This window comes from Camelus dromedarius, chromosome 9 (assembly GCF_036321535.1).
Source record: "Camelus dromedarius isolate mCamDro1 chromosome 9, mCamDro1.pat, whole genome shotgun sequence".
NCBI classification, from domain to species: Eukaryota; Metazoa; Chordata; class Mammalia; order Artiodactyla; family Camelidae; genus Camelus; species Camelus dromedarius.
The window spans coordinates 31,602,136-31,630,034 of NC_087444.1; the positions used below are offsets into that span (position 1 = coordinate 31,602,136).

At 41.8% G+C, this 27,899-nt stretch overlaps 1 protein-coding gene across 2 annotated transcripts; it reads left to right on the plus strand.

The window, feature by feature from the left end:
* The first annotated feature begins 3,509 nt into the window (after positions 1 to 3,509).
* Positions 3,510 to 27,749, plus strand: MLKL (mixed lineage kinase domain like pseudokinase). 2 transcript variants are annotated; one of them, XM_031458077.2, is made up of 12 exons: positions 3,510 to 3,977; positions 8,206 to 8,256; positions 8,405 to 8,873; positions 11,919 to 11,990; positions 12,838 to 13,021; positions 13,822 to 13,919; positions 15,019 to 15,154; positions 16,981 to 17,065; positions 18,892 to 19,043; positions 19,250 to 19,299; positions 19,558 to 19,698; positions 21,581 to 27,749. In XM_031458077.2, the coding sequence occupies exons 2-12, from the start codon at positions 8,236 to 8,238 to the stop codon at positions 21,610 to 21,612; spliced, it is 1,440 nt and encodes a 479-aa protein (XP_031313937.1). In that variant the 5' UTR covers positions 3,510 to 3,977; positions 8,206 to 8,235; the 3' UTR covers positions 21,613 to 27,749. The 2 variants fall into 2 exon arrangements, with proteins under 2 accessions (XP_031313937.1, XP_010985397.1); XM_010987095.3 differs by lacking the exon at positions 8,206 to 8,256 and having other exon boundaries at positions 3,511 to 3,977.
* The last annotated feature ends 150 nt before the right edge of the window (positions 27,750 to 27,899 follow it).

The following is a 27,899-nucleotide window of genomic DNA, read 5'->3' on the forward strand; positions in this document are numbered from 1 at the left end:
CCCCAGCTGGTGGCACCACAAGACTCTTAGAAGAAGCACTTAAAAATTTTGGTGGAAAAAAATGCAGCTTCAATCCAGGCCTCACAAAGTTCCCACAGATAAAATTCCACAGACTATAAGCTCACAATAAATAAATTAAAACACACAAGGAAAGAAGGCACCATGAGTAAACGCTGATTTAAAAAAAAACATGCAACAAATACATCCACAAAGACACCAGACTTAGGTGTTATGAGCTGTGCTAGCTATCTGCCATTTGCAATCCAGATTCTCTCTCCCCATCTTTCCCCATTCCACTCAGTACCCTGCGAGGCTCGTCTGTGTGAACTGCATCAGTGTGTTGTTTATTGGCTGTTGGTTGTTATGCAAATACAGGCACTAGCAAGAGACTGGTGGTCCAAGTGTTTATTCCTGTAGCTCTTTAATTTCTTTCAGCAAGGTTTTGTATTTTTCATTGTATAAGTCTTTTCATCGACTTGGTTATATTTCTTCCTAAATATTTTATTCTTTTGGCTGCTATGGTAAATAGAATTGTTTTCTTAATTTCCTTTTCTATTTTTGAAAGAGTTTGAGAAAGATTAGTGTTAATTCATTTTTAAATGTTTTGTAGAATTCACCAGTGAAACCATCTGGTCTGAACTTTTCCTTTGGGCAGAAGGTTTTGATTACTGAATCAATCTCTTTACTTGTTATAGGTCTGTTCAGATTTTCTGTTTCTTCTTGAATCAGGTTGTTTCTGTGTGTCTAGGAATTTTTGTATCTCATCTTGCTTATCTAATTGATTGGTGTACAATTGTTCATGTATTGTCTTATTTCTTTTTTTATTATTGTGCAAAGAACACTTACCATGAGATCGAACCTGTTGACGATTTTTAAAGTGTACAGTATATTATCATTGACTGGAGGTAGTGTTGCACAGCAGATCTCTGTTAATGTGGTGTGTTATATAAATTGATTTTCATATATTGAACTATTCTTGCATCCTGGGAATAAATCCCACTTGGTCATGGTGTGTGATCCTTTCAAAGTATTGTTAGATTTGGTTTGCTAGTATTTTGTTAAGAATTTTTGGCATCTATATTCATCACAGATGTTGGTTTGTAGTTTTTTGGTGGTATCTTTGTCTGGCTTTAGTATCAGGGTAATGCTGAGTTTATAAAATATTCTCTCCTCTTCAATTTTTTTGCAAGAGTATAATAAGGATGGTGTTAATTCATTTTAAAATGTTTAGTAGAATTCACTAGTTAAGCCATCTGCCCTGGGCTTTTCTTGTTGGGAGGTTTTTGATAACTGATTCAATCTCCCTTACTAATTATAGATCTATTCAGAATTTCTATTTCTTCATGATTTATTCCTGGTAGGCTATATATTTCTAGGAATTTATCTGTTTCTTATAGGTTATCCAGTTTGTTGACATATAATAGCTCATCATAGTCTCTTCTGATCCTTTTTATTTCTTTTTTCCCCCCTTTCATCCAAATATAAAGGGTTTATTCGCTTCTGCTGTCAGGAGCACAAAATACAAAACAGAAAGCGCACAACCCCCCTACTCCTTCAACAGTTCCTCAGCGTGGACACTGGCAAGGTTGTCCAGGCAGGGCTGCCGTCCACTCCCGGCCCTCAGGCCTTGAACACAGCACAGCTGGCGCAGAACACTTTTTCGGAAGGTCACTGCGGTTCACCAGGGCGCACATGGTGCAAGCCACGCCCCGCCGCCGCAGCCGGAGCGCACGCAGCGCACGCACGAGCGCGCTCACACTGGCCGCACGTAGCCTTCCGGTCCACGGCTCGCACGCTCGACAAGCAGGCTCCCGACGCTCCCCGGCCGGGTCAGATTCGTTGGCCAGGGCTTGGCTCCCGGCCAGTTGGCTGTGGGGGTTTGGTCAGCATCTCCCCACGCGCGGCCCGAGGGCTTCTGTGGGGCCAGGCTTCGGGGACTCCAGCGTGTCAATGGTGGCAGACTTGCTCCCACGCGTGGACCATGTAGGCCTGCGCCTCGCGGAAGAGGAGCTGCGTGGCCTTCTTGAAGGTCTCCCACATGAGGCGCTCTGCGCACACCCAGCGGCTCAGCTCCCGCTGGCCCACGGGCACCTGCAGTTGAATCAGCTCGCCCGCTGATTCTTTTTATTTCTTGACATCGATAGTAATTGTCTTTAATTTATGGCTTTATTTATTTGAATTTTCCCCTTTTGTCTTAGGCTAAGGATTTATAGAGTTTGTCTATCTTTTCTTTAAAACAAAACTTTTCACTGATTTTTTTCTATTATTTTTCAATTTTCTATTTCATTTTGTTTTTCTACTTTAATATTTGTTACTTCCTTTCTTCTACTAACTTTGGGCTAATTTTTTTTTTCTAGTTCCTTTAAGTGTAAAGTTTGATTGTTTATTTGAGATCTTTCTTCTCTTTTATGTAGGTATTTATTGCTATGACCTTCCCTCTCAGCACTGATTTTGCTGCATCCCCTGCTGTTTGGTATGTTTTGGTATGTTGTATTTCATTTTCGTCTGTCTCAAGGTATTTTCTAATTTTCTTTCGATTTTTTCCATGACAGAATGGCTGTTCAAGAGTTGTTTAATTTCTACACATTTATGAATTTTCCAGTTTCCCTTCTGCTATTGATCTCTAGTGTCAGTCCACTGTGGTCAGAAAAGATACTTGGTAAGAGTTCAATCTTCTTAAATTTGTTAAGAGAGTTTGCGACCTAACTTGTGATCTGTCCTGAGCAGAATAGAAGCTGCCTCTTGCTCCAGAATTTCATGCTCCATACTTGCCCATGGAATCTGGCTGAGGCTAGTCTCCACTGAGACCACATCTTTGTTTAGCTTTTCGCCCCCCACCTCCCTACTCTGTCCTACCCTCTGTCCTGAGAGCCTTCCTTCAATAAATCACATGCACCAGATTCTCTTTCTCAGCCTCTGCTTCTAGGAAACCTGACCTAAGATAAGAAGAAAATTGATGATGCATTAAATGGAGAACAAGAGCAGGGGGAAATAAATGAAGACACAAACACCCTGGACATCTTCTACTCAGGTCTTCCCTATCTGCAAAGTCTACTTTGTATTGGATTGTATATCCAATTCTGTCCTTTTAGAAGAAATAGTCTGATAAGTAAGTGAATGACGTTACTTAGACTTTCGAGCTGGGAACACAGTTAACTTTAATAAAACATGACTCACATCAAAACAGAAACTCTGGGATAACCTTAGAGAAAGTTGAGGTTTTTTCTCTACTGAAGTGTTTTATCCTTCACTCCCTTCCCAAACTCGCAGTGTTTTCAATTGCAGAGAGACAGAGAACTTTTTCTCCAGCTCTCAGTTTTCTTGCTCATCTAACCTTTCCCACACTGTGTCCTGGTTATAATAGGTTCCTGGGACCTTATTATTTTCTGAATCCCCAGTCCCAAGCAGAGGCCCTGGCACCGGGAGTACGCGATAAATAATTGCTGAGAGAATCTGGGAAGGCGGAGGCGAGTTTGGAAAGGGTGGGAGGAGAACACTAAGAGGAAAGAACGACCCTTTGCCCTGAACCACCTGGAAGGGGGTTCTACGGAACCAGGACACCCTGAGCCTGGGCGTTGGCTGCAAGAGCCCTGTGAAAGCCCCGAGGAGGCGTGTCAAGACTTCCCTGCCCACGTCCCTGCCGTTTAGAGGGCTCAGGACCAAACAGCTGCCCAACAAACTGATTGGAGGGAAGTGGGACCGTGTAGGGGCGGAGCTCAGATACAAGAGCAGAATCCGGCTTCACTTCAGAAGGATTCCACCGCCCTTTTGCGGCTGGCATCGGGTCTAGACCCGCGCGGCCAGCGGGAACGCAGGGCGTAGGGGCACAGAGGTCAGGAAGTGCAGGGACGTGGCACCTCCCCAGGGTCTCGCATTCGCAGACTTATCCCCTCGGAGGAAGGTAGTCGTTGGAGAAGTCGAAGTGTCTTCCTGGAACTGGGCACGGGACAGATTGGACGCCCTCGAGAGGAACGAGGGTGAGTCTGGGGGTCGTCACGGGGCGCGCGCGCGGTGCCCAGAGGCGGCAGGACAGAGGGGAGCTGCCGGATTCCTGAGCAGTGAGGGGCGAGCCGGGTAGCAGATGAAGGTGACCCACAGTCACATTTCCTGGAACTCAGCACCGAGTTGGTTTCCTTTCCAACGCTCTGAGGGTGGAGCCGCCCGCGCGGGTCTCTGCTTTCTACAAAAAAAGACGGGGAATAGAGGTGGGATCCGGGTGGGGGTCGTGGAAGGGCCTTGGGAACCCGGCTCAGAAGAATTGTCCAAGCAACCCTAGACAGACAACTCAAGGCAATCAGTGGGAAAATTGCCAAGAGAGATGATTCCAGATCTTGATGAATGCCCTCTTCCTTTTCCCGGGCCCATTTTAGTTACAAGGAGAGTAACCCGACGTAAAATGTCTGATCAGAAAAGATTACCTTGATGCCATCTTTTTGGAGAAGAGGAAATGGCATTAGAGTTCTTTATGGATTTAATATTGCTGCTACCATTTTAAGATTTTTCACTTATAAAATGAGTAACTTTTACTCCTCATAGTTTTCCTGCAAGTAAGGTGTGAACATATTATTATCAGGATTGTTAACAGTTTTGCGTAATAAATAGCACCTTAATAAACATGTTAGTATCCAACTAATTATATACATATGAGCTTTTCTTTTTTTTTATATGAGCTTTTCTACAGCACCAGTTCCTAGAAATTCACATTGTCGAATCACAGTATATATTTATCTGTATTCCTTTTCATCCTTTTGATATCTTTATCATATAGTTAATAAGCCCTAAGAAGTTTTATTTATTAGAATTTTAATATCTTATAGGTAAGTCCCTTTTTTTGTTATAAAAATCCTGTTTATCCCTACTAATTCCCCTTTCAAATGAACTTTAGGATTATTTAGTTTCAATACCAAAATATACCTTTAAGAGTTTTATTGGAACTGCATTAAATTGGATTTATTTTTGTAAAGGATTGCTAGGTTTGTCATTTTTAATTTCCAGCCAGAGATACAACAATTCTCCCCATTTTTTCAAGCTTTATTTTGTGTGGTTTTCTTCATACCATGCCATCACTTTTCTTGTAAAATGTTCTAAATTGTCACTTTGATGAGTGGGATATTTTTCCCATTATCTTTTCTGATTAGTTGCTGAGATACGGCTTTTTTGATGAGGCTAGTAATAAGATAACTGAAGCTTAGAGCTATGAAGCTGAAATCCTCAAGGTTCCTTGAGCAACACTTTCACATCTGCTTCTGTCTCCAGTGGACCAGAGAAAAGTATAGAGTTCATTGCCCTCACAAGTCCCAAGAAATGGCCTTGAAGCTATCTGCTTAGCAACTGGGAAAAGCTAGGTAGCCTTAGACCCAATGAGTCTTTTTAGGCATGCCCTAACACCTGTTACTTCCCTTGCCAGCTCAGTTTAACTCTAAAGCAACAAAAACAAAAATGTAGCAATTAGTTGATTATTTGATTTCACTTATGCTAGTTTCTTCTTACTCATGCATTTAAGCCACATTTGGGTTCCAAGCTAATTATCTTCTTCAAATTGGTAATAGTAGTCTTACCTATTTCATTAAATTGTTGAGATTAATTTTGTTTAAAAGTACTTTGGAAACTGTTTCCATGACCTACTACTTATTTAAATGCAACCTTCTCCAACTTCAGTACAGTACCTCCATGTATAAAATGAAGATAACCACAGTGAGCTCATGGTTCCAAAGCACTTAGCCTATAGTAGGTGAAGAGAGAGATTTGTGACCATCGTTTTTATCATCATTCATTACTGAACCAAGTTGCCTTTGGTTGCAAGAGCAAACATCATCCAAGTGGCTTAAACAATAAGGAAGTGTTGGTTCATGAAACCTGTAGCTGAGAAAAGGGGTAGACTTCAGGGTCAGTTCAAACCAGTGGCTCAATGTTGTCATCAAAAATTAAGATTCTTGTCTTCTTTCCATTCTGCCATCTGTAGGTTAGCCTCATTCCATGGCTTTAGAATCAGCGCTCCATTCTTTCTCACTCATATTCAGAGAGAAAGAGAGATGGAGAGAGAGAGACTGAGAATTAGAAGCTGGCTTCCTGGGCTGTCTTAGGAGAGCCAGGAAGCTCCCCAGTAAACATTCCCCTCATATTAGCTCAGGTGGCCAGTTTTGAACCAAGCATTGTGATAGGCTATTTAAAATTGTCTGATGGCTTACAGCAAGATTTCTCAACCCCTACACTGTTGACGTTTGGGCTGAATAGTTTTTCTGCAGGGAGCAGGGAGCACTGTCCTATGTAGCACCCTGACCTCACCTGCTAGATGTCAGTAACACCCAACCTCCAGTTGTGGCAACCAAAAATGTCTCCAGACATTGCCAAAAGTCCTCTGAGGGGCAAAATCACCTTCACTTGAGAATCACCAGCTTAGACACATCAAGTCTCATCCATGGAACCAAGGCTGGGGCCAGCTCCCCACAAACTCATTGCTGAATGGGGGAAGAGCAGATAGCCACAGAAAATCTGGCAGCAATAGGAAGTAGATAAATGGATGTTGTATAGGCAATGCAAATGTCCACCACAACTCCTCTGGGCCTGGAAAATCTGAGTCTTTAGTGCAAATGCCTCTGAGGTGGGGCAGCACTTAAAACATGATATCTTACTGATGCATTGGCCAATAAGGAGGCCAGAACAAATTAACACCTTGCAAAAACAAAACAGAGAGGGCCGGGGGTTGAGGACTAGGGAGGCAGGAGTACTCAAGCATTGGGAAAAGAAACAGAAAGGAAAATTCGAGATTAACAACTTCTCAATAGCTAACTTCTGTTACAATCTTGAATATCTTTAACTGACTGTAGCCAAGGTTGTAAACTGAGGCTTCATGGGCAATATCCAGTTGGCAAGCATGTTTTACTTGACCCACACAGTATTGGACTGCACAGTTTTTAAGACATTTTTTTGACTGGGTTGCAAGATTTTACATTGAGAGATTTACCATAAGAATCCAGATTTCTGACTGCTCTTTAAAACCTGAGTGATCATCCACCACTGAGCCCTTTATCCTTGAAGAACAGCAGTTGGTGACTTACTGGGTAATCTTTGTCTTTTTTAGACAGGGCCTGAGCTTTCCATCCCCCGATCCTATAGTCACCCCTATACTTTGGCAGGATATATTTGTTAGAATAAGCTGAACTGCTGTAACAAATAGCCTTCCAAATATAGTGGTTCAAATGCAATGGAAGTTTACTCTTTGTTTACTTAACAGTCCATGGAAGATGTTCTCTTGGAGGAGAGCAGCTCTCCGCCAAGTGATGATTCAGGGATCTAGAATTCCTCCTTCTTGGGGCTCCACCACACCTAGGGCCACGTCATCCTATGCATCCAGCTGACTCTGTGTGGAGGAGGCAAACCTGCCTCAGCCAAAAGTAGCACATATCATATCCACTCACTTCATTGGTAAGAACTAGTCACATGGCCACATCAAGCCACAAGGAAGGCTGGGAGATGTAGTCCTAGCTGGGCTGACACTTCCCAGCTACAACTCTGTTACTGTGGAATATTTTGGTGGACAGCAAGCCATTTCTACCTTACATGGAAATGATGTAGAGCCCTCTTCAGCCATTTAAAATTTTTGTTGTAGTTGAAGTATAGTCAGTGTATAATGTTGTGTCAATTTTTGGTGTACAGCATAATGTTTCAGTCATACATGTACATAAATATATTCTTTTTCATATTTTTCTTCATTATAGGTTACTATAAGATATTTAATATAGTTCCTTGTGCTATATAGTAGAAGAAATTTGTTGTTTATCTATTTTATATGTAGTAGTATGTGCAATCTCAGACTCCCAGTTTATCGCTTCCCACCTCCTTTTCCACTCTGATAACCATAAGTTTGTTTTCTATGTCTGTGAGTCTGTTTCTGTTTTATAAGTAAATTCATGTGTATCATTCTTTTAGATTCCACGTGTAAGCAATATCATATGGTATTTTTCTTTCTCTTTCTGGCTTACTTCACTTAGAATGACTGATGACTTCCAGGTCCATCCATGTTGCTGCAAATGGCATTATTTTATTCTTTTTATGGCTGAGTAGTATTCTATTGTATGTGTGTATATATAATATACCACAACTTCTTTATCCAGTCATCTTTTGTTGGACATTTGGGTTGTTTTCATGTCTTGGCTATTGTAAATAGTGCTGCCATGAACATTGGGGTGCATATATCTTTTCTAGTTAGAGTTTCCTCTGGAAATATGCCCAGGAATGGGATTACTGGATCATATGGTAAGTTTATTTTTATTTTTTTAAGGAATCTCCATAATGTTTTCCATAAGGGCTCTCTTCAGCCATTTAAATCACAGATGCCCTTGATGGTCCCTTAACCCAGTAGTAAATATGCAGGAGATTCTGGGACTTAAACAGATTCCATCAGTTTCTTCCAGGTATGGATCAGTTGGGGCAGATCATCTCCTTAGGCCAGCTTATCTACAAACAGACTGAAGAGATGAAATACTGCCAGAAACAGTGCCAGCGTCTAGGGAACCGTGTCCACGGCCTCCTGCAGCCTCTGCAGATGCTCCAGGCCCAAGGAGAGAGGAACCTGTCCCCCCAGATAACCATTGCCCTGAGCCATTTTCAGGCTGCCCTAGAGGAAGCTAAGGAACGAATAGATAAATTCAGCAATAAATCCAATATCCACAAGTTTCTAACTGCAGGGCAGGACAGAATACTCTTTAGTGGAGTGAACAAGAGTCTGAGAGATGCCTGGGAGGAGCTCTCACTGCTGCTTCAGGTGCATCAATGGAGGCATACTTCAAGCATCAGCCCAGGAGCAGCCTGGCAACAGGAGGATCAGCAGGATGCAGAGGAAGACAGGCAAGTTATTGAAAGACTGAGAAGTGGTAAGGATTTTTTTTTTTTTGGTGGAGGGAGTGCGGGTGGGGGCATTTTAATCTTATTTTGGTTTTGCAAAGGACCAGGAAGACTGAAGAGATTTTAGCAAGTATTTATTCATAAGACTCAGACTCCTGACATCCCTAGACCCAGATATGATGGAGGCTGGAGAAATCAGAGCAAGCCATCATAAGCGGGGATGCGGGCGGGGGTATACTTATGAGTCTTCTTTGCCTTTCCATTCTCTTTGACGTCAATCTGGAAGCTAATCCCTTCTAGCCCTGGTTTTACCAGGACGTTCAATGACTATGCCAGTTATCTAGGAAGAAGAATTCAGTAATCAACTAAGCAAACATGAGTAGAGTATCTACTGTGTGCCAGGCACTGTTCTGAGTGCTAGATATACAGAGCAAAATAGACATCTTTGCCTTCGTGGAACGTGAAGTCTGCAGATAGAGGGCTAACTAAATTATTTTATCTAAAGGCAGTGGTACATATGGTAGTGAGATGGAAAGTGAGAGTGGATGCAGAGAGAGTGGTCAGGGAAAGCCTCTCTAACTGGGTGACATGACATTTGAATGGACACTTTGAATAATGAGAAGGAACAAGTCATGTGAAGATGAGGGAGATGAGCATTCCAGGCAGAGAAAACAGTGAATGCAGAGGCTCTGAGGTGGGAATAAATATGGGATGTCCAGGATGGCTTTAGTGTGGTGGGCAAGGGAGAGTGGTATCAGATTAAAGTGGGGAAGTAGGCCAGAAGATACAGGAGCAAGGTCATGCAAAGCCTTGTAGGCATGATAAGAATTTTAGATTTTATTCTAAGAGTCATAGGAAGACAGTGATTGGAGGTTCTTATATGTGTGAGCCTGTCATGATTTGATTTGTATGAAAATAAAATCACCCAGGCTGCCATGTGGCAAATAGATATGTATTAGTCAGTTACTGCTACACTAATGCTGCATAACAAACCATGCCAAAACTCAGAGGCTTAAAAAACAGTATTCTTGCTCACAGATCTGTGGATCTGCTGGGGTTCTCCTGAACTCATGTGAGCTTGGCTGGGCTGGGCTCTAGGCACCAGGTCCATCTTGAGTCTGTTCCATGTGTCTCATTCTGGAGCCAAGACTGAAGCAGCAATGAGTACCTGGAGAATGTCCTTTTCGAAGCAGAATTGCAAGAAGGCAAGCTCAACTGTGCCAGCACGTTTCAAGCCTCTATTTGTATCACATCTATTAACATCCAAAGCAAGTCATACAGCCAAGCCCAACATGAAGGGACAGGGAGGGTGGTGTGCCCACTAAGAGGCTATGGCCTGGGTGATACTACTGTGTGGTAGGGAAGAATTGGGACCAATAACTCAACATACCCTGGTGGGCAAGAGTGGAAGTGTAAGCCCAGTTAGGAGACCACTTTACAGGCTATTTAAGAGCTGATGGTGGCTTGAACTAGAGTGGCCTGAGTTGGACTTAGTGGAGGGTAGGGCTCTAAGGGGATGAGACATAGGCTAGGTTGGAGGGGGGATGACAGTGAAAGCAAGGACCACGAGGAGAGGGAAGAGGGGGAAGGGATGGAAACAAATGAGACCTCTTTACCCTACTGCAGATCCTGGTGATACGAATTCCAAATCCTTCCCTCTTGTTAGGGGTTGTGGGTGGAGAGAGAGAGGAATTGAGGAGAGGGTGAAGAGCATTTGGATGAACATTCCAGCCACTGGAACTCAGAAGAATAACTGTTCTGCCACCTGGATGTGGGGGGCGGTCCATCCCCAGTCAGGTTGGCAGGAGACACTTAAACAGGACCAGCCAGATCTGGAGGAGACCTGTGGACAAAATGGGTTCAAAGGGAAAGAGAATCAGGAGCAAGGTTGGAGTGAGGTTGAGGCAATGTAGAGACTGATGCAGCTGCAGGGCAGGATTGGCCCCCGGCCCTCCTAATCTTCAGTGTTCATTGGTCCACTTTCAGGTGGAGGGAGGCACGTTGGTGTCATCAACTTAGGAAAGGATTTACTTCCTTCTCTCACTTTTCAATTTTGTAAAAACATTTTTATTAGGTAATACATTCACATAGTACAAAATTCAGGAGGTATGAAAAGGGCCTAGCATGAGTATACCACACTGTCTTACCAGTTTCTTGAATAGCCTTCTGGAGATTTAAGTATATATATTTTACTGTTGTACAATCAGTAGCATACTAAACACACTGTTCTCCTTCTTGCTTTTTTTCATTAAATAATCTTGAATATTCTTCCATATAAATGTCTGTAGAGTTGTCTGGTATTCTCTGGTATACATGGACCAGATATATTTAAGCATCTCCCTATTGATGGGCATTTAAGTTGTGTCTGGTTTGTCACTATTGTAAAGAGTCCTGCAATGAGCATCTTTGTATATATTTCAGAACATCTTTAGGGAAAATTCCCAGAACTGGAGTTACTGGGTCTAATTGTTGGGTCAAAGAATATGGACATTTTAAATTTTGATAGAGGTTAGCCGACTACCCTCCACAGAGGTTTTAGAAATATCACTCCTATCAACAATGTATGAGATTGTCTGTTGAGACTTTCCTGGTTTTAGCACTGAAGGTCCTATGTCCTCAGAACTCCTTCATCCTGAGGGAACCAGGATGGTTGGGCACCGTATATAGTGTAGTGTCAATTTTAAAACATATTTCTAAATATATAAATCAGGATATAGGTCAGATTATACTGTGGTTCAAAAAAAAAATGTCTTAAAGAAATGACCATTTATTACTCATTCAGGGAAAGTCCAGGAGACTCCTCAAGTTAGATGTCCTCCTTCCAGGATGTTTCAATATTATGGCACTTTTATGTTGACACAAAGTTCCCTGAAATCTCTTTCCCTTCATTTTTTGGCCAAAGCAAGCCATACAGCCATACTTCAAGGCACTTCCTGTGTGCTTAGAAGCAGAAAGTTGAATATTCATGAGCAATAATAATTCCTACTGCAGTGACTATGATAGATGAAAAAGGATATCTCAGTGTGCTTTTAATTAGCATTTCTGTTTTTAAGTTGCTGCTCTTTTTCTTGCAGGAAATGAAATTATAGAAACTTTGAGGCAATTGGAAAACACCATGAAGGAAACCACTGAAACCGTGAGGAGCTGTGAGTTGTCACGTGCCCTGCTGCTTCTGGCTGCCCTGAACTAGAAGTCATTAGTTTGCTGGGAATTCCAGCCTCCCCCGTCCCTCTACCCTTTTCTATGCTGGATGGCTGGAAGCAGCCCCCAGGTTTGGGGATGTGCTCATCACCAGCCCAGGCTTCTGTCCACAAAGTGGCCTTTGAAGGGAACTTCTTGATCAGCAAGGTATCTTCTGGCATCTCTCAAAGTGCTGACAACTTCCTCTGATAGCATCCACGCTGAATTTCCAAGAAGAGATTCAGATCAAATTTAAAATGCTCATCCATTCTACAAATCTGTATCAGCTTTATGCCAGAACCTGTGTGTAGAGAAAACTAAGATGCAGAGAAAGAGCCTGCCTTCCTGGAGCTCCCAGCCATAGACTGAAGGAAGGGAGAGGAAAGAGAGACATGTGAACACATAACAGCAGTGGGATTACTGAGCTTGAACTATGTGTCCACCTATTAGGACTGAAATCACTAGTCAAGATGCTAAATGCTCAGGTGCCCAGCTGTATGGCAGTAGTTGTAGAAAGAACTCCAAAATGAGGAAGATGGGTCAAGATGAGGTTATAGGCTAGAGAGAGGCAGGATTTGAAGAGGACGGAAAGGAAGTGGATGTCACACTTCTGTTAACCATCCAGCTGTGTCCCTACTGGTCACTCAGAGGCACTGGGACCTCTCTTCCAGGATGAGTCAGTCAGAAGCTCAGGCAGGGCTAGCTGTGGTTCATGGTGTAGGGCTTCCCACGTACGTGGTACTAAGATGCTTCTTCCCTTATGACACACACCCTCCTCAGCATATTGACTCTTTACATTTCTTTCTCTCCTAGGGATGAGGTCAGACTCACAGAAACCCAAGAATATCCTGGAAGATCAAATCAAGGAGATCAAGAAGGAGGAGCTTCCAGAAGCTGACTGGATCCTGCGAAGGGAAAATGAATTGAGCACACTTTATGAAGGGGAATACCACAAATCCCCAGTGGCCATAAAAGTCTTCAAACCCCGAGACATTGGGTAAGTCATTTTGTATGGTTCTCTCTACAACTCCCAAGGAGAGAGGCATATTCTCTCCATTTTTAAATGGGGAACCCAGGCCCCAAAGGTTTAAATGATTTGCTCTCTGCTATTAAGGACTTATTAAGACTTAAAGGCATGTCTTCTAACATCAATTCTAGAAACTTCTCTTGTTTATTCATGTATTTAGAGGTTTTTAAAGACATATTCCCTTTTATTCTTATTTCTTAGTTTCCCATCCTCTCCACAGACAGTAAAGTTTTTTGCTTGTATGTGTTCTTCCAAAATATATGTTGTTATTACATGTATATGCATTTTAAATGTTCACAGTGGTAGAGTTATAGGTCTGCTGCCTACTTAGCTTACCTTTCTCACTTGGCATCATGTTACACATACTGTGCTTGTTAGTCCTTTCCTTGTGACTGCAGTCCATGGTGTAGACCCACATGTTACCTATTTTTCCAGTGATGGAGCACAACCTGCTTCTAACATTCCCCCAACAAAAATAATGCCTCCATAAGTATCCCCTTATGGACCTGTATAGGAATTTCTTTGGGCTGTCTTAGCAGAAGAGGAACTGATGGTCATAGGGTATGTGTATATTAAATTGACTAAGTACTACCAGGTTACTCTTCAGAACGGGTTGTATATGCCTACCCTCCCACCAGCTCTCACCTCCAGGAGGTCTAATGATCCCTCATGCCCCGTAGATACCCAGTTACCCGGGTGGTCCCAACACTAAATGTTCTCTGAAGTACCTCCCAGGCCTGAAATCCTAATTTCCCTTTTTATCCTCATAGAATAGTGAGGCATACTTTCAATAATGAAATCAGAACCATGAAGAAATTTGATTCCCCCAACATCCTGCGTATGTTTGGGATCTGTATCGATGAAACAGGTAAGGGGTGCTTCTAGGGTTGGGTGTGCCTCCAGTGGTCTGCATAGATCTTCTGTGTTTTAATGCATTGCATTTTTAAAGAACAGCTGAAAGGGTGAAATCTACATGGTGTTTTTAGTATCAACACTAATTTTTTTCACATCCCAAAATGCAGGTTCCCATCTTCTTTCAGGAGAAGCAGGCTTGACGTTGGCTTCAGCCTGAGGGCTGGTTTGCAGTAATGCAGCCACCTCTCCTTCTGCCAATTCACTGGGAACCAAGGAGATGCTTGTTCAGATGCTGATCTTGGTGATGGCTGTGTTTTGTTGCAATAAAACCTTATAACGCTGACTGACCTAAGCAAGAAATCTAATCTTGATCATTAGTGTAGGTCAAATCTAAAACTTAAATTAACCTGCCCCTTTACCAAGAACCTCATGCATCAGGTTCATTTTAATTTTAATCTTTTTAATTTGGCTGCATTTCCTCTCACAGCATGGCCCCCCACTTGCTGGTTATGTTTTGCTGCTTTGTCTACAGAGAAGACAGAGTACCTCCTGTCTTATCCCCTCTGAAAGTTTCTCTACAGCCTCAGGAGACCTGGTTTTGGAGCAGAAATTCTCCTTTAAAGGAAAACTTTCAGTGATGTTTATTCTCCTGGGTGACGGCTGAGGTGACTGACTTGGTGTGTGTTGGTTCTTGCATCTCAGGCCCGAGACTTGAGGCCTCAACTTCTTGCCTGAGCTGCTCCCACCAGCCTCTGCAGTCTGGGCCTCATTTCTTCCTGCCACATGTGTTCGCTAAGCTCTTTATGAGCACTGTATGAATAAAGCAGACCCTGCCCTCCTGGGATGTACAGTTGAGTCGGAGAGACCTTATTCAAATAAGTAAGAGAAAGGTAGAAATAGGACATGCTAGATGCCACACAGAGGAGATATGGCGACTCGGTGGGTAAATGACCCATCCAAGGAGTCACACTGTGTGAGGTGGGGATGGAGGGTGGTGGAGAAATACAGCAGAGTCTAGTCTGTGTCTGTAGAGAGAGGGGTGGGGTGGGCTGCAGAGAGTCAGACCTATGAGTGGGGCTGACTGGTCATAGCGTTTGGCTTCTTTCCATCAGTGACCCCATCTCAGTTATCCATCGTCATGGAGTACTGTGAGCGTGGGACCTTGAGGGAACTGCTGGATAAGGAAAAGGACCTCACCCTCGCCATGCGCATCATCCTGGTCCTGGGGGCAGCCAGAGGCTTGTACAGGTACCAGGTGGGGGAGGGGCACCAAGAAGAACAGAGTGAGTCCATCTGCCCTGCCGATAGTCCCAGAGATAAGGAGAGAACAGGCTGGAAGCCCCAGACAGCTTTCCATTCCATGAATTGTTTTGCTAGTTACTCTGATGATAACACCTTAGACAGAAGAGGGAAAAAAGAGGCTTAATCCAGCGAACACCAGCTCACAGAACTGAGGGTTAAATCTAACATCCAGGCTGCTCTTGAGGGGTTGGACAGGCCCTAGTCTCAAGGTTCTCAGATTTAGCAAAAAAAAAATATAAGATGCCCAGTTAAATTTGAATTTCAGATAAGCAATGAACAATTTTTTAGTATAAGGGTGTCCAAATATTACATGAGACACACTTTTACTAAAATTTCAGATGTACAGAATTTCAGATAAACAGTAACACTTTTTTAGTAGAAGTATGTCCCATGTAATTTGGGGACATATTTATACTTTAAAAAAATTCATTGATTTTTCCAAAATTCAAAATCAATTGGGTGTCATGTATTTTATCTGGCTATTCTCACATGCAACCTATGTTTCCTTTAGCCCAACATCAGTCACTCACAGACCACTTTCATGGTTATTACCATATTCACAATAATGCCAATGTTATTTATCTAATATTTTCCTTTCAATTAGCTCACTTTTTAAAAACCAAGAGAAAGTAAGAGGAAAGGACACTTTCTATTACTACCATAAATTGGAAACCAGAATCATTTACTACAAATAGCTGACCACAGATGAAACCAAAACAGTGTTATTAAATTCTGGCAAGATGATGCTGCTGGCTGAGAGGTCTGTAATTCAGATCCACATTCTTTCTGCAGAAGAGATATTAGCAGATTTAGAGAGGTGTTAAAAACACTCAGCAGCAAACTGAGACTTTCCCCTTAGTGTAATCAGAAACTGGAGCAAATTAAAAGAAAAATATTTTTTTCACTATGTCATCTTGCATATACCACTTACCCCATGCTTTTGGAAATCCTGCCTTAGCAATTTCTTGGAAATCATGAGGTTCATTTCTTCTCCTTACTCTAGAGGGTTTTATGAGAACTAATTTTGGACTATGGGGGGACACCGTTCATGCCTGCCCAGATGGCCTCTGGTCCTTTATACTAGCACTGCACACTCATGCCCCACTCAGCATTCTTTGCTGCTAACAGCTCAGTGCTGCCCTACCCACTCTGCCCAGTCCAGAGCTATTGAACAAAGTCCAGTTGCTTTACTTCATACAGAACAAACCCTGAGGGGTAATTATCCTTCAGAGGTTCCCGTGGAATTAGGCTGAGCCTAGGACTCCACCCAAAGTCACATCCTTGCTTGATTTCTTCTTCTCAGTCCTGCTTCCTCACCAGTTTCTCCTGGAAGTACCTTCCTAATCAATCATTTGGACCCAAATCCGTGTCTTATGATCTGCACCTGGGAGAACCCAAGCTAAAGCAGACTCTGTGATAACAACGCAAACTGAGAGGCAGGGGTTCCATTAATTCAAAGAACTGACCACTTACTAAGTTGGTGAGGACCCCAGCTTCACATATGTCCCAACCGGAAGGGTCCTAGACATGCTCCAGCAATCCAGCCACACCTCTGAGCACATTGCTCTGCTCAGTGCTTCCCACGCAGAGCACCACAGTGGCATACAGCACCCACTTGTCAAATCTTGCCTCTGCCTCCCGGTTTTCCCAGCAATCCGTGGATGGCTACCCATGAGGAAGACTTGGTACTGACCAGCCTCGTTATCCCCTTTGAGCGCTTCAAGAAAGTCTGTGCCAAGGTCACTAATGCTCCCTGCCTTTGGTCACGTCAGGCTGCACCATTCAGAAACGCCTGCAGAACTCCACAGAAACATCAGCAGCACGAGCTTCCTGGTGACTAAAGATTACAAAGTTAAGGTGAGCGTGGCCCTCCAGGGAGCCCTTTGAGTTCGACCAGTGTGACTGTTTGGTGCCGGGAGAGGGACGCATGTTTCCCAGAAAGGTGGTACCTCCTTGTTTCTTTGCCTGAAACTTAGAACTGAACACAACGCTTCCCCTGCCTGGACAGCCTTCTGTGTGCCCAGCACAGGATGGACTCAATCCTGCCTGCTGTTCTGATGCCCGTCTTCCCTCACCGCCCACTCAGCAGGGATGGGCTAAGAGCTATTTCCCCTTAGATGCCAGGACACCACTTCTGTGTCGCTGCGATACCCATAAGGGGATCTCCTTAGGTCCAACTAGGCATGCATACTCACAGACCTGCCACAGCCCACACTTGGCCCTTGGAGGCAATTAGATGGGTGTCATGCAGGAAACACAGCTTGCTGCAGGGCAGCATCAAATCCCTCTTTCCATTGGGAATCCCCACACCTGTCCCTGCAGTCCTCCAAGAGATATTTTCCTTGCCCTCAGCCCAGGTGCTTGAGAAAGAGGCTCCCCTGAGGTGCTTGCAGAGCCATCGGGCTTAGAAGCCTCATGACACACAGGAGTCAGTGTTCTTTTGTAACAACACTATAGGCAGGCCTTCAAGTGTCCCCACAAGGGGCATGCCAGCTATAAGTCACCACAAAGCCCAGCATCCCTATAGCTCTTTATAGTCCTCCTACCCCCTGACCTCTCATCTGCAACTTACTGATCATCAGTCTTTTTTTTATTAGCAGCAAATTTCTTAGGAACATAGGTAACAGTCTGCTTGTGTCACATTCCCAGGGGAACAGAGCTAAAAGATTCACTGAAAGTCACATTCTCCTATGGGAAAGGAAAGGGTTTTATTAACATGATGTCCCAAATGCTAAAAGAATATTTTCTTTGTCATCCATAGATGGCTTTCTCTCTTCTAACCTTATGAGTGTCAGGGACAGCTGTTGAATAATAGAAGACAGGTGTTTTCTGCCTTTCAAACATCTTTCCCCATCACTGGTGTGATATATGTGCTCCCAAAACACTGTATCTCCACCTAGTCCCAGTCCTTATCCTGCCTGACTGTAACATGTGCTTTTCAGCCTTTCACCCCTGGTAGCTAGCATGGTGCTGGATGTCAGTGCTCACTGAACATGTGAATGAAAGGAGGAGGAGCCACCTAAATGTCTAATTCTTTTCCTGATCTTGCCCCTAGATTTGGGTACCTGGCTGCATTAGGAGCTGGCAGCCCTCTGCATATAGATGGTGCGGATAACCAGTGTGTGTGGGGCGAGGAGAACATACACTCCCATGACTTGTGCTATGCCTTCCTTAAAAGCATGGCATTGGCCATGCAGAGTCAATGCAGTAACTCATGGTTGTCATGTAAAATCCAAAGGAACAGCCTGCCTGTAGGGTCAGATAGAACAGAAGAGATGCCCCCATGTCATTTTTTCATCTGCTTCTGAGAGAAAGTGAGCCATCAGTGGCTCCAGGCACCCCTGTCCACCCTCACTCAGTGGAGTTGAGTCCTGAGAAAGCCTTGTATCTAACGTAGTAATACTAGCACAACTACAACATACCGAGTTATACCGGTGCTTTATAACCATTGTCTCAAATAATCCTCGTTGCCCCACTTTATAAAGAAGAAACCCTTTTGTGTTTCTCTTGGTCAATGCACCATAATAAATCAAACGCAGAATGCCAACCAGTAGTCACACAGGCAGAAGACACCAGTGGAAATAGATCCCAAAGAAAAAAGACCATCCCCAACAGCCATGTGTAGCACCAACCCCTGCCCTCTCTACTGTTTCTTTCTTTCTCTGAGTCACCTCTCTATCTAGCTTGCAGGATTTGAGTTGAGCAAAACACAGACTTCCATCAGCCGACAAACTAAAGGAAAGGAAGCAGAGAGAGTCAGTTCTGCTGTATACGTCTCACCTCAGAGACTAAAAAATGTGTATGATAAATACGACATAAAGGCTGAAATATACAGGTATGTTTATGTTCTCATGCAGATTCTAACTCAGATGAACAGGACAGGAAGGTCCACGTCCAACTCCACAAGGGAGGACCATCCTAACTCTGTTGAGTGAAATTGGGTGGTAATCAGAAAAATCACCATGTTTTCTGGAAATGGCTAGAGGGGCATTGGAAAAGGGAAACTTGTTACAGTTGTTCAGTTTCTTGGTTCTCTTTTAGCTTTGGAATCGTCCTCTGGGAAATCGCCACTGGGAAGATCCCATTTGAAGGTAACCAGTGTGAAAGCTGGCTCAGATGGTGCTGAGATTGCGTCCCCTTCCATAGACTGGAGGTTCCCATCAGTTCTGTCCTGGTTGCTTTGTTCTCCAATGTGGGCACTTCCTGGCCTCTACTTCCATTGGAGTCATTGGTAGCTCATATTTCTTCACTTCTCACAGTTCCCTAGTTGTGATGCTAGCCATGAGCATCTAGAGAGATAGGTGAGTGCCAGAGCAGTTCTTAAAACCATCCTATCGTTTTCATGCCAGGCTGTGATTCCAAGAAGATCTACCAGCTAGTGGCTGTGAAGCGGTACCAGGAGCCACTGGGTGAAGATTGTCCATTTCAGTTGCTGGAGATCATTGATGATTGCCGGGCATATGACCCCTCCAGGAGACCCTTTGTTAAAGGTAGGGTTCTTTTTGGTCTAAAGAGTGTGAGCCACTTGTGTTACTTCATATGTGTGAAAGATTTCCCTTGTGTTTCACAACGAGGGGTAGTTTTGTCCTTCAGGGGACATTTGGCAGTGTTTAAAGACATTTTTGACTGTCACAACTCAGGAGATGGGGTGGGATGGGACATGCTACTGGCATCTAGTGGGTAGAAACTACTCAACATCCTATGATACACTGGACAGCCCCTTACAGCAGAGATTGTCCAGCCCGGATATCCATAAATAGTACAGGAGTTCAGAAAGTCTGCCCTCAGGGCATTGTTTAGCCTAAAGTGGATTGGGAAGGCAGAGTACTCCAGTTTATGTTCTTTTTTCTCCCATTTTTCCTTCCTTCCTTTCTTTTTTCAGCACTCTGGGGATAATTTCCTTTACTCAGACTTTTATTTCACCATGTTATCAGCTGCTCCTTCCATAGTTTCATTTTACCATCTCTCTCCCTGGGAATGTCTCCCTCTTCTGCTCTAGATCCAAATCTCTCAGACTTTTCACAGAGTTCCAGACATAAGAAGAGCATGTTTCACACACAGTATCCCTGAATTGGGAAAGTGTTTCCGCTGAAGTTGCTGCAGAGTTCAAAGATAAAAAATAATGTTTTTCTTCTCTTTCTTGTAATCTGTATCACAGTACAGCAATGTATAAAATATATTTTTGCATTTAAAAAAATCAAAGGAAAAGAACATCACATACCCACTCCTGGGTGTAGAGTAGAACATTGCCAACTAACTCAGAAACCACCTATGAATGCCTCACTTTCACATTCCTCTCCCTTCTTCCAGGAGTAACCACTGTCCTAAGTTTTTGTTAAAAAAATTTTTTTTGGTAAAAGTATAGTTTTACAAAGGTACACTATATTATTTGGTTTCTCATGTATGAAGACTTTTTGTAAATGGTATCATGCTATATTCTACCATAACTTGCTTAATTTGGTCAATTATTATGAGCAAATGATTTGAAATTCATCCATGCTTATGTGATAGTTTCAGCATATTCATTTTCACTGCTGTATAGTAGTAGGCCACTAGCTAACAGTGCACCACATACTTTCCCATTCCACTATTGATGGATATTTTAGTTGTTCTAGTACTTTGTCCTTAGGAACCTTAAACATTCTTGTGCACATATCCTGGGACACACATGTGAGAGTCTCTTGAGTTAGAGACCTGGGGATGGAGTGTATTGATAATTGAAGATGAAATACCTTGAGAGAGGAATGAGAGATAGTTCCCAAGGACAGCATCGCTATTTACGAAAGTCTCTGGCACAAGGATTGTCCTTCAAGGCCTTCTCATTGATGGTCCATCGGGAATCACTCTAACAGACTTCTGAGAGGGTGTCTCATCCCTCATCCCTCTGCTTCCTTCAACCCCATCTCCACCCTTTGGAGTGAAAAATCAAAACCATGGCCTAGCTTCCATCTGAAACTTTCTCTTTGCCACTACAAAGCCAAAGAGCCAGAATCAATGGTGCTTCCCAAAGAATTAGCCTTTAGAGTGTTTCTATAGTGTCTTCCTCTCCTTCACATTCTCCTTGTATTCTTCCTCCCCTTCCCATGATCCCTTACAACCCAGGGTCCTCCTGGTGTTAGGAACTCTAATATCTGGGACTGATTCACGCTAAGATGTGAGCTTACTGCTCCCATAAGCTAGTTGTATTTTAAAGTTGACCAAGTAAGAGGAAATTTCAAATCACAAAGGCATGAGTGCAGATGGTGGTTTATGCTCCAGCCAGACAAAGGGGAATGCAGTTTCTACACTATTATGCAGTGCAGGATATCTTTATGTTTCTGGCTTGGCTGTCAGTTTCTGCCCTTGTCTAATATTTTGTTCATTCTTTCACAGAAATCTTAGAGAGACTGTCTACCTTTTGTTAAACTGTGTGCTGAAACTGAAACTGAGTCCCTGAACAAGGATCTGGAAGAGGCACAAGCCGGGCATCTTTCTCTCTCATATCCTTCAGCATGGAGTTATTCATGGGTGCAGGGAGGCAACACTTCTCTGTTACAGATAGAAAACAAATCCAGTAATATGGACCACACCCCACCCTGAGTGATATTGTCAAACACACACCTCTGATAGTAACTTTGATGTTTTGCAAAAATGTATCTCTCTGGATCTACACCTCTTGGCAATGTGACTTAGCAGCTCCTCCCATTAAGAAGTGCAGTCTAGGTCCCCACTACGTGAATCTGGGCTAGTATTGTAACTGGCTTTGGCCAATAGAACGTAGAAATGATGATGTGCCGGTTCCAAGCTTCGGCTTCAGGAGCCCTTACAAACTTCCACTCTTATCTCTTGGAACCCTACCCAGCCATGAACAAGCTGGGCAAGGGTGCAGGAAGATGAGAGACCACATGCAGCAGAGACAACCTGTCCCATCTGAGGTCATACTAGACCAGCCAACCTGGCAGCTGTCACATGAGTGAGTCCAGTCAAGACACAGAAGAACCACATAATTAAAACACAGAAGAATTAGCCAGAAACTACCCATTCACAAAATCATAAGCTAAGTAAATTATTGTTGTTTTCAGCCACTAAGTTCAGGGGTGATTGATCACACAATGTTAGTAGCTGAGGAAACACTCTTCAATCCTTCCTCTTGCTCATTGAACTAAGTACAGACCCCTCATTTAGATACCCAAGGCCTTGTACCTCTGACCCCAACCTGACCTGCAGTATCGGGTCCCTGACTTCTCCTGCCAGAGATTGCAAACTCTAATGCCTGTTGGGTCCAGGAGGGAACCTAAATGAGTGAGTTGAGCCTGGCAGAGACTTTGGGGAACAGATGAGCTTTGCGAAGAAGGGCAGCTTTCACTCAGCTCCAAGCCTATTTTTATCATGTAGAAATGGGACCCCAAAGTTTCCAGAGCTTTCCATGTTGTCAAAAGAAGCTGGACATTTATATTTTTCTGTAAATTGCCTGTCTTTTTCGAGATTAACATCTCATTAAAAATTATTTTAATGCCATATAGGACAAATAATATGTTAGCCTAGGCACTCCCAGGTTTTAAGAAACCTGTGTCTCCTGAATGTGGCCCATTTGTTCCAAATTTTTACACATTTGCTCTTGGTGTATGCTTTACCTAGGATACACAAACACTTCTATGTGTTACTGCTTCCCACCCCCCAGACTCATCCCAAATCATTCAGCAGTAAATGTGCTGGGCTTTGTTCCAATCACCAAGGAGGCAACAATAAACAAAATACATTTGGAGCTTATAGCCTAGTAATCATCACTGGGGAATAAAATTATGGCTGATTTCTATCCTTTTTATCTTTTATTTATTCTTGATTTCTTTTCTTTTTTTATACCTAGAACATTTTTAAGTACAAAAAAAGAGTGTAAAAGTATAAACATGGACAAATTGAACATTTAAAATGATTCCTTTCTAGAGTTTATCATCAGGAACTACTATTTTCATCTTTAAAATCTTTTGTTCTCTTTGCTGTAGGAGCTACAACAAAATGCTCCCTTGTAGTTTCCTTACACACATTCTGACAGACCCACAGGCAGAGGTGGATTCACTGTGAAACTAACAAAGCTTAATCGTCAGGGCCCCTCACTTGCACAAGATATCTTTCAAAGCCCTATACCTAATTTTCCCCCAACACTTATCAATATAAAAATTTCCAAATACACAGAAAAGTCAGTAGAATTATATTTTGAACACCTGTACACCCACCACCTAAATTCTACAATTAACAATTCACTGTCTCTGTTTTATCACATAGTTATCCATCCATCCATTCCTCTTCCTATCCATTGATCCATCCTTATTTTTTATGCATTTAAAAGAAAATTTCAAACATCAGTACACTTCATTCCTAAGCACTTCAACATTTATATCATTAACTGCAGTTCAATATTTGTTTATAGGATTTGAGGGGGAGGGGCAAGTAAACTTTCCATGTTGTGAAATTCACAAATCCTAAATATATCATTCAATGAGTTTGACAGATATATACACATGAGTAATCCAAACCCCATCCAAATGATGAATATTACCATCATGCCAGAAAGTTCTATTATGCCCATATAATCAATCCCTCTGCTCTCTCTTGCCTACAATTCTGACTTTTAAACAGCATTTTGGAGGTATAATTGTCACATAATAAACTACACATACTTGAAGTGTGCGATTTGATGTTTTGACATTTGTATTAACCACCACAATCAAGATAATGAACATAACTCCCAAAGCTTCCTCATGCTCCTTAATAATCACTCCCTTCCAATCCCCCCTTCCCCTAGGAAACCACTAACCTGCTTTCTGTCACTATAGATTAGTTTGCATTTTAAAGTTTTATACAAATGAATTCATATGGTGTGTAATAAATTTGCCTTCTTTCACTCAGAATAATTAGAGATTCATCCATGTAATTACATGTACTGATAATTTGTTCCTTTTTTAAAGTTAAAAACTATCACAATATATGAGTGTAACAGTATTTATCCATTAATCTATTGATGAACATTTGAGTTGTTTACAATTTTTGGCTATTGCAAATAAGGCTGCTATGAACTTTCATGTACAAGTATTTGTTTGAACGTACTTCTATTTCTCTTGGGTAAATATCTAGAAATGAACATAGGCTAGATCATGTGGTAGGTGTACATTTAACTTTTTAAGAAACTGTCAAACTGTTATCCAGAGTGGTTGTGCTATTTTCCATCCCATTAGCAGTGTATGGAGTGTTCCTCTATATCCTTGCCAACATTTGGTATGATCCGCCTTTTTAATTTTGGCAGTTCTAATGGGTATATAATGAGTGGTAGCTCTTTGAGCCTTTAGTTACATTTCCCTAAGGCTAACGATGTTGATCATCCTTTCGTTTAATTTGCCATCTATCTACCTTCTTTAGTGAAATGCCCATAGTTTAAGCTGGATTGTTTTGTTTTACTTAATTATTGAGTTTGGGGAGTTCTCTATATAGTCTGGATATAAGTCCTTTATCAGATAAATGATTTGCAAATATTTTCTGCCAGGATGCAGTTTGCCTTTAATTTTCTTAACAGCATCTTTTAAAGAGCATAAGTTTTTAATTTTGAAGTCCAATTTATCCATTTTTGTTTTTAATAAATCCTGCTTTTGGGAGCATCTAATAAATCTTTGCCTAACCCAAGGCCATAAAGATTTTCTTCTGCTTTCTTCTAGAAATTTTAGAATTTATACTTAAGTCTGTGATCTGTTTTGAGTTAATTTTTGTATTCGGGTCAAGGTGTGGACTATTATATCTTCAAATATTTTTTCTTCCCTATTCTCTGTCTTTCCTCTCCTTTGATTCCAATTACATAAATGTTAGACCTTTCGACATTATCACACAGATCCGTCAGGGTCTGTTCTTTCTTTTTATTTTTTCATCTCTGCTCTTCAGACTAAATAGCTTTTCTTGCTGTATCTTCAGGTTGATTGACTCTTCTTTCCCTCCAGCTTTCCATTAAGCTCATCCAGTGAATTTTTCAATTGAGATAATGTATTTTTAAGTTCTAGGATTTCCATTTGGTCCTATTTTTATTGTTTCTGTCTCTCTGCTGAGATTTCTTTTGTTTCTTCATTACAAGCGTGTTTTCTTTTACATTCTTGACAGTAGTTATAATAGTTGCTTTAAAATCCTTGTCTGCTAAACCCAACATTTAGGTCATTTTGGGGTTGGTCCCACTGATTGCCTTTTCTCTTGATTATGGGTTATGTTTCATGTTTCTTTGTATCTCCAGTCATTTGGAATTTTTCCTGGACATTGTTACTGATAGTTGTAGAGAGTATGGAATCTGTTATATTTCTTCAAAGAGTCTTCTTTTTTTTTTTTAACAGGCAATTAACTTGGCTGGACTTAAACTCCAAACTATGTCTCCCCTTTACTTGGTTATATCTGAAATCTCTGTTCAGTCTTTTGGTCTTAACTGGCTGCTTGAAGTCTGCTCCACATATGCATAATTCAGAGATCAGATAAAGATCTGGGTAGAGTTATATACAAAATTGGGACTTCTCCTCTCTGACTTTCTCTTTTTCCCTCTTACTCTCCAACTACTATGGTTGCTCCAAACTTTGTCCTCTGATTTTCAACCAAATTAGACTGAGAGTTTCTCTCCAGGTTTTAGCTACTGCAAATGGTGCTAATGGGCCCCTACCCTCAGGCTAAAAGCCATAAAACAAACAAACAAACAAACAAACAAACAAACAAACAAACAACCCAGGAGACTCACCTAGTGCCATTTCTTTCTTCCAATTATAGACCCCTCCTCTAGTTTCTGCCTGCCTTTAGCTGCTTTCCAGTGCCTCCAGGGCTGTTTTTTTTTAAAAATATTTCATCCAGGGCTTTTGGTTATTGTCCGTTAAAGAATTTGCCTAACAGGAGATAGTTGGCCTTTATTGGAAGTAATTTTGTATATTTACTTTCATAGTCTTTGAGAAGTTCCTCCACATTGTATAAACTTCAGGCCCCGTGAAACCTGCATTCACTCCTGCCTGCAAGGCTACTTCCTGGAGGCTCATGCTGTATTAGGAGAATGGTGGTAGCATTGAATAAATTCCTGGTACATATCAATGCCTAAAGCATTCCAAAGGGCTGATGCAGAGGGACTTCAGACCAATATTGTTCTGGTTGTTAATATTTGTCAGAGTAGATCTTTCTTTCCCCCCAATCTGCATTGAATTCTGTAACATTTTGTGGTTTTCTAGATATGCTGCACATCAAACAGGGACAACTCTTCATTTTGGTCCAGCAACCTCATTTTGCCGTGCAAAAAATGAGGTCCAAAAATGGGCAACACCTTGTGTAAGACATTAGTGATGGTTGGGGGAGGAGAAAACCCAGGGGTCCTAAAGTCCTATTCTTTGGGGCACTACCATGCTTATCACAGCACTTATGTTTTATTATGGTCATTTATGTACTATACATCATTTCTCAGACTTTTCCTCTGAGGTCTTCAGGTCTCAGCTTTTATATCAGCACCCTCAGAGAGTCCTTTTTTGAACCCTTCAATTGAAGGCAGTTCTAAGAACTTTCCATTCATGTCCCTCTGTTTTATTGTTTTTGTGATACCATATGAAATCACCTTGTTTAATCTTGTTTATTGGTTTATGATCTACCCTCCTTAATAGAATGAAGTCCCATTAGGTCAAGAGTCTACTGTGTCTTACGTACTATTTCCATACTGTATAGACCAGAGCCAGGGTTTCAGTAGTTGTCGAATAAAATATTTGTTGACTGAATGAACTAGTAAGAGAGTGAATAATAGTACTCTAATGATAGAGGAAAATGAATGGCTTTCCCCAAAGCCTGGGGATGAGGCTTACCACAAGTGTAAATTTTATTTGGCATCTTTTGTTTAACCTTGAAAATTCTTTCAGATTTTTCATTTAAACTATACATTGAAGTCCATAAAAGTAGTTACTCTATCATACTGTACTATCATATAGTTTAGAGGAACACATTAGTTATGTCTTTTGGTGGAGAAAAAAAAAGAAAGACATCCATCTAAACAACTCTTCTGTGAAGTAGTGCTTTTTTCCCCAGTCTTTTTACAGATGAGCCAATAGGGACGTTGGTGTTTAAGTCATCACTCATAAAATTGGAAATTTGAATTTCACCCCTAAGATGGAACACAGCCAACACCTTTCCCCTCTAACTATATAAAACTTCTGGAAGTTGGAGACAAGACTACAAATTTCTGGCTTGTGTGTTTACTCTCTCTCCCCTAAATAGTAAATATGGCCGTTAGGTGGATCGTGAGTGAATATACCTTCAGAATCATTTAGAAACATTTGTTTTTCACTAAGCAGCCATTTGTGTTGTCCAATTTTTTTTTTTACCATGTCATCTATTACCTATTAATTTTTAATTTAAAAAATTTCAAAGAATCACTCAGTATTTGATGATGTACCTATGTATTCATTGACATAAATAATTCAAGATGTATTTTAAGGCTAAAACATCCCATCTGTATCTAAATGTACATATTTAGACAGATGAAAATTTTACTATTAAAGTTACTAATGACTTCTCTGGATAGAGACATTTTCTTTTTTGCTTCTTTATTGTCTAAGTTTTCTGCATGGAGCATGTAGTTATTTATATAAAGGTGAGAATCACTCAAAATATTTTTCATTCTTCTCCATAATATATGTGTTTGTTTACAAAAGAACAGTCCTTTCTCCTA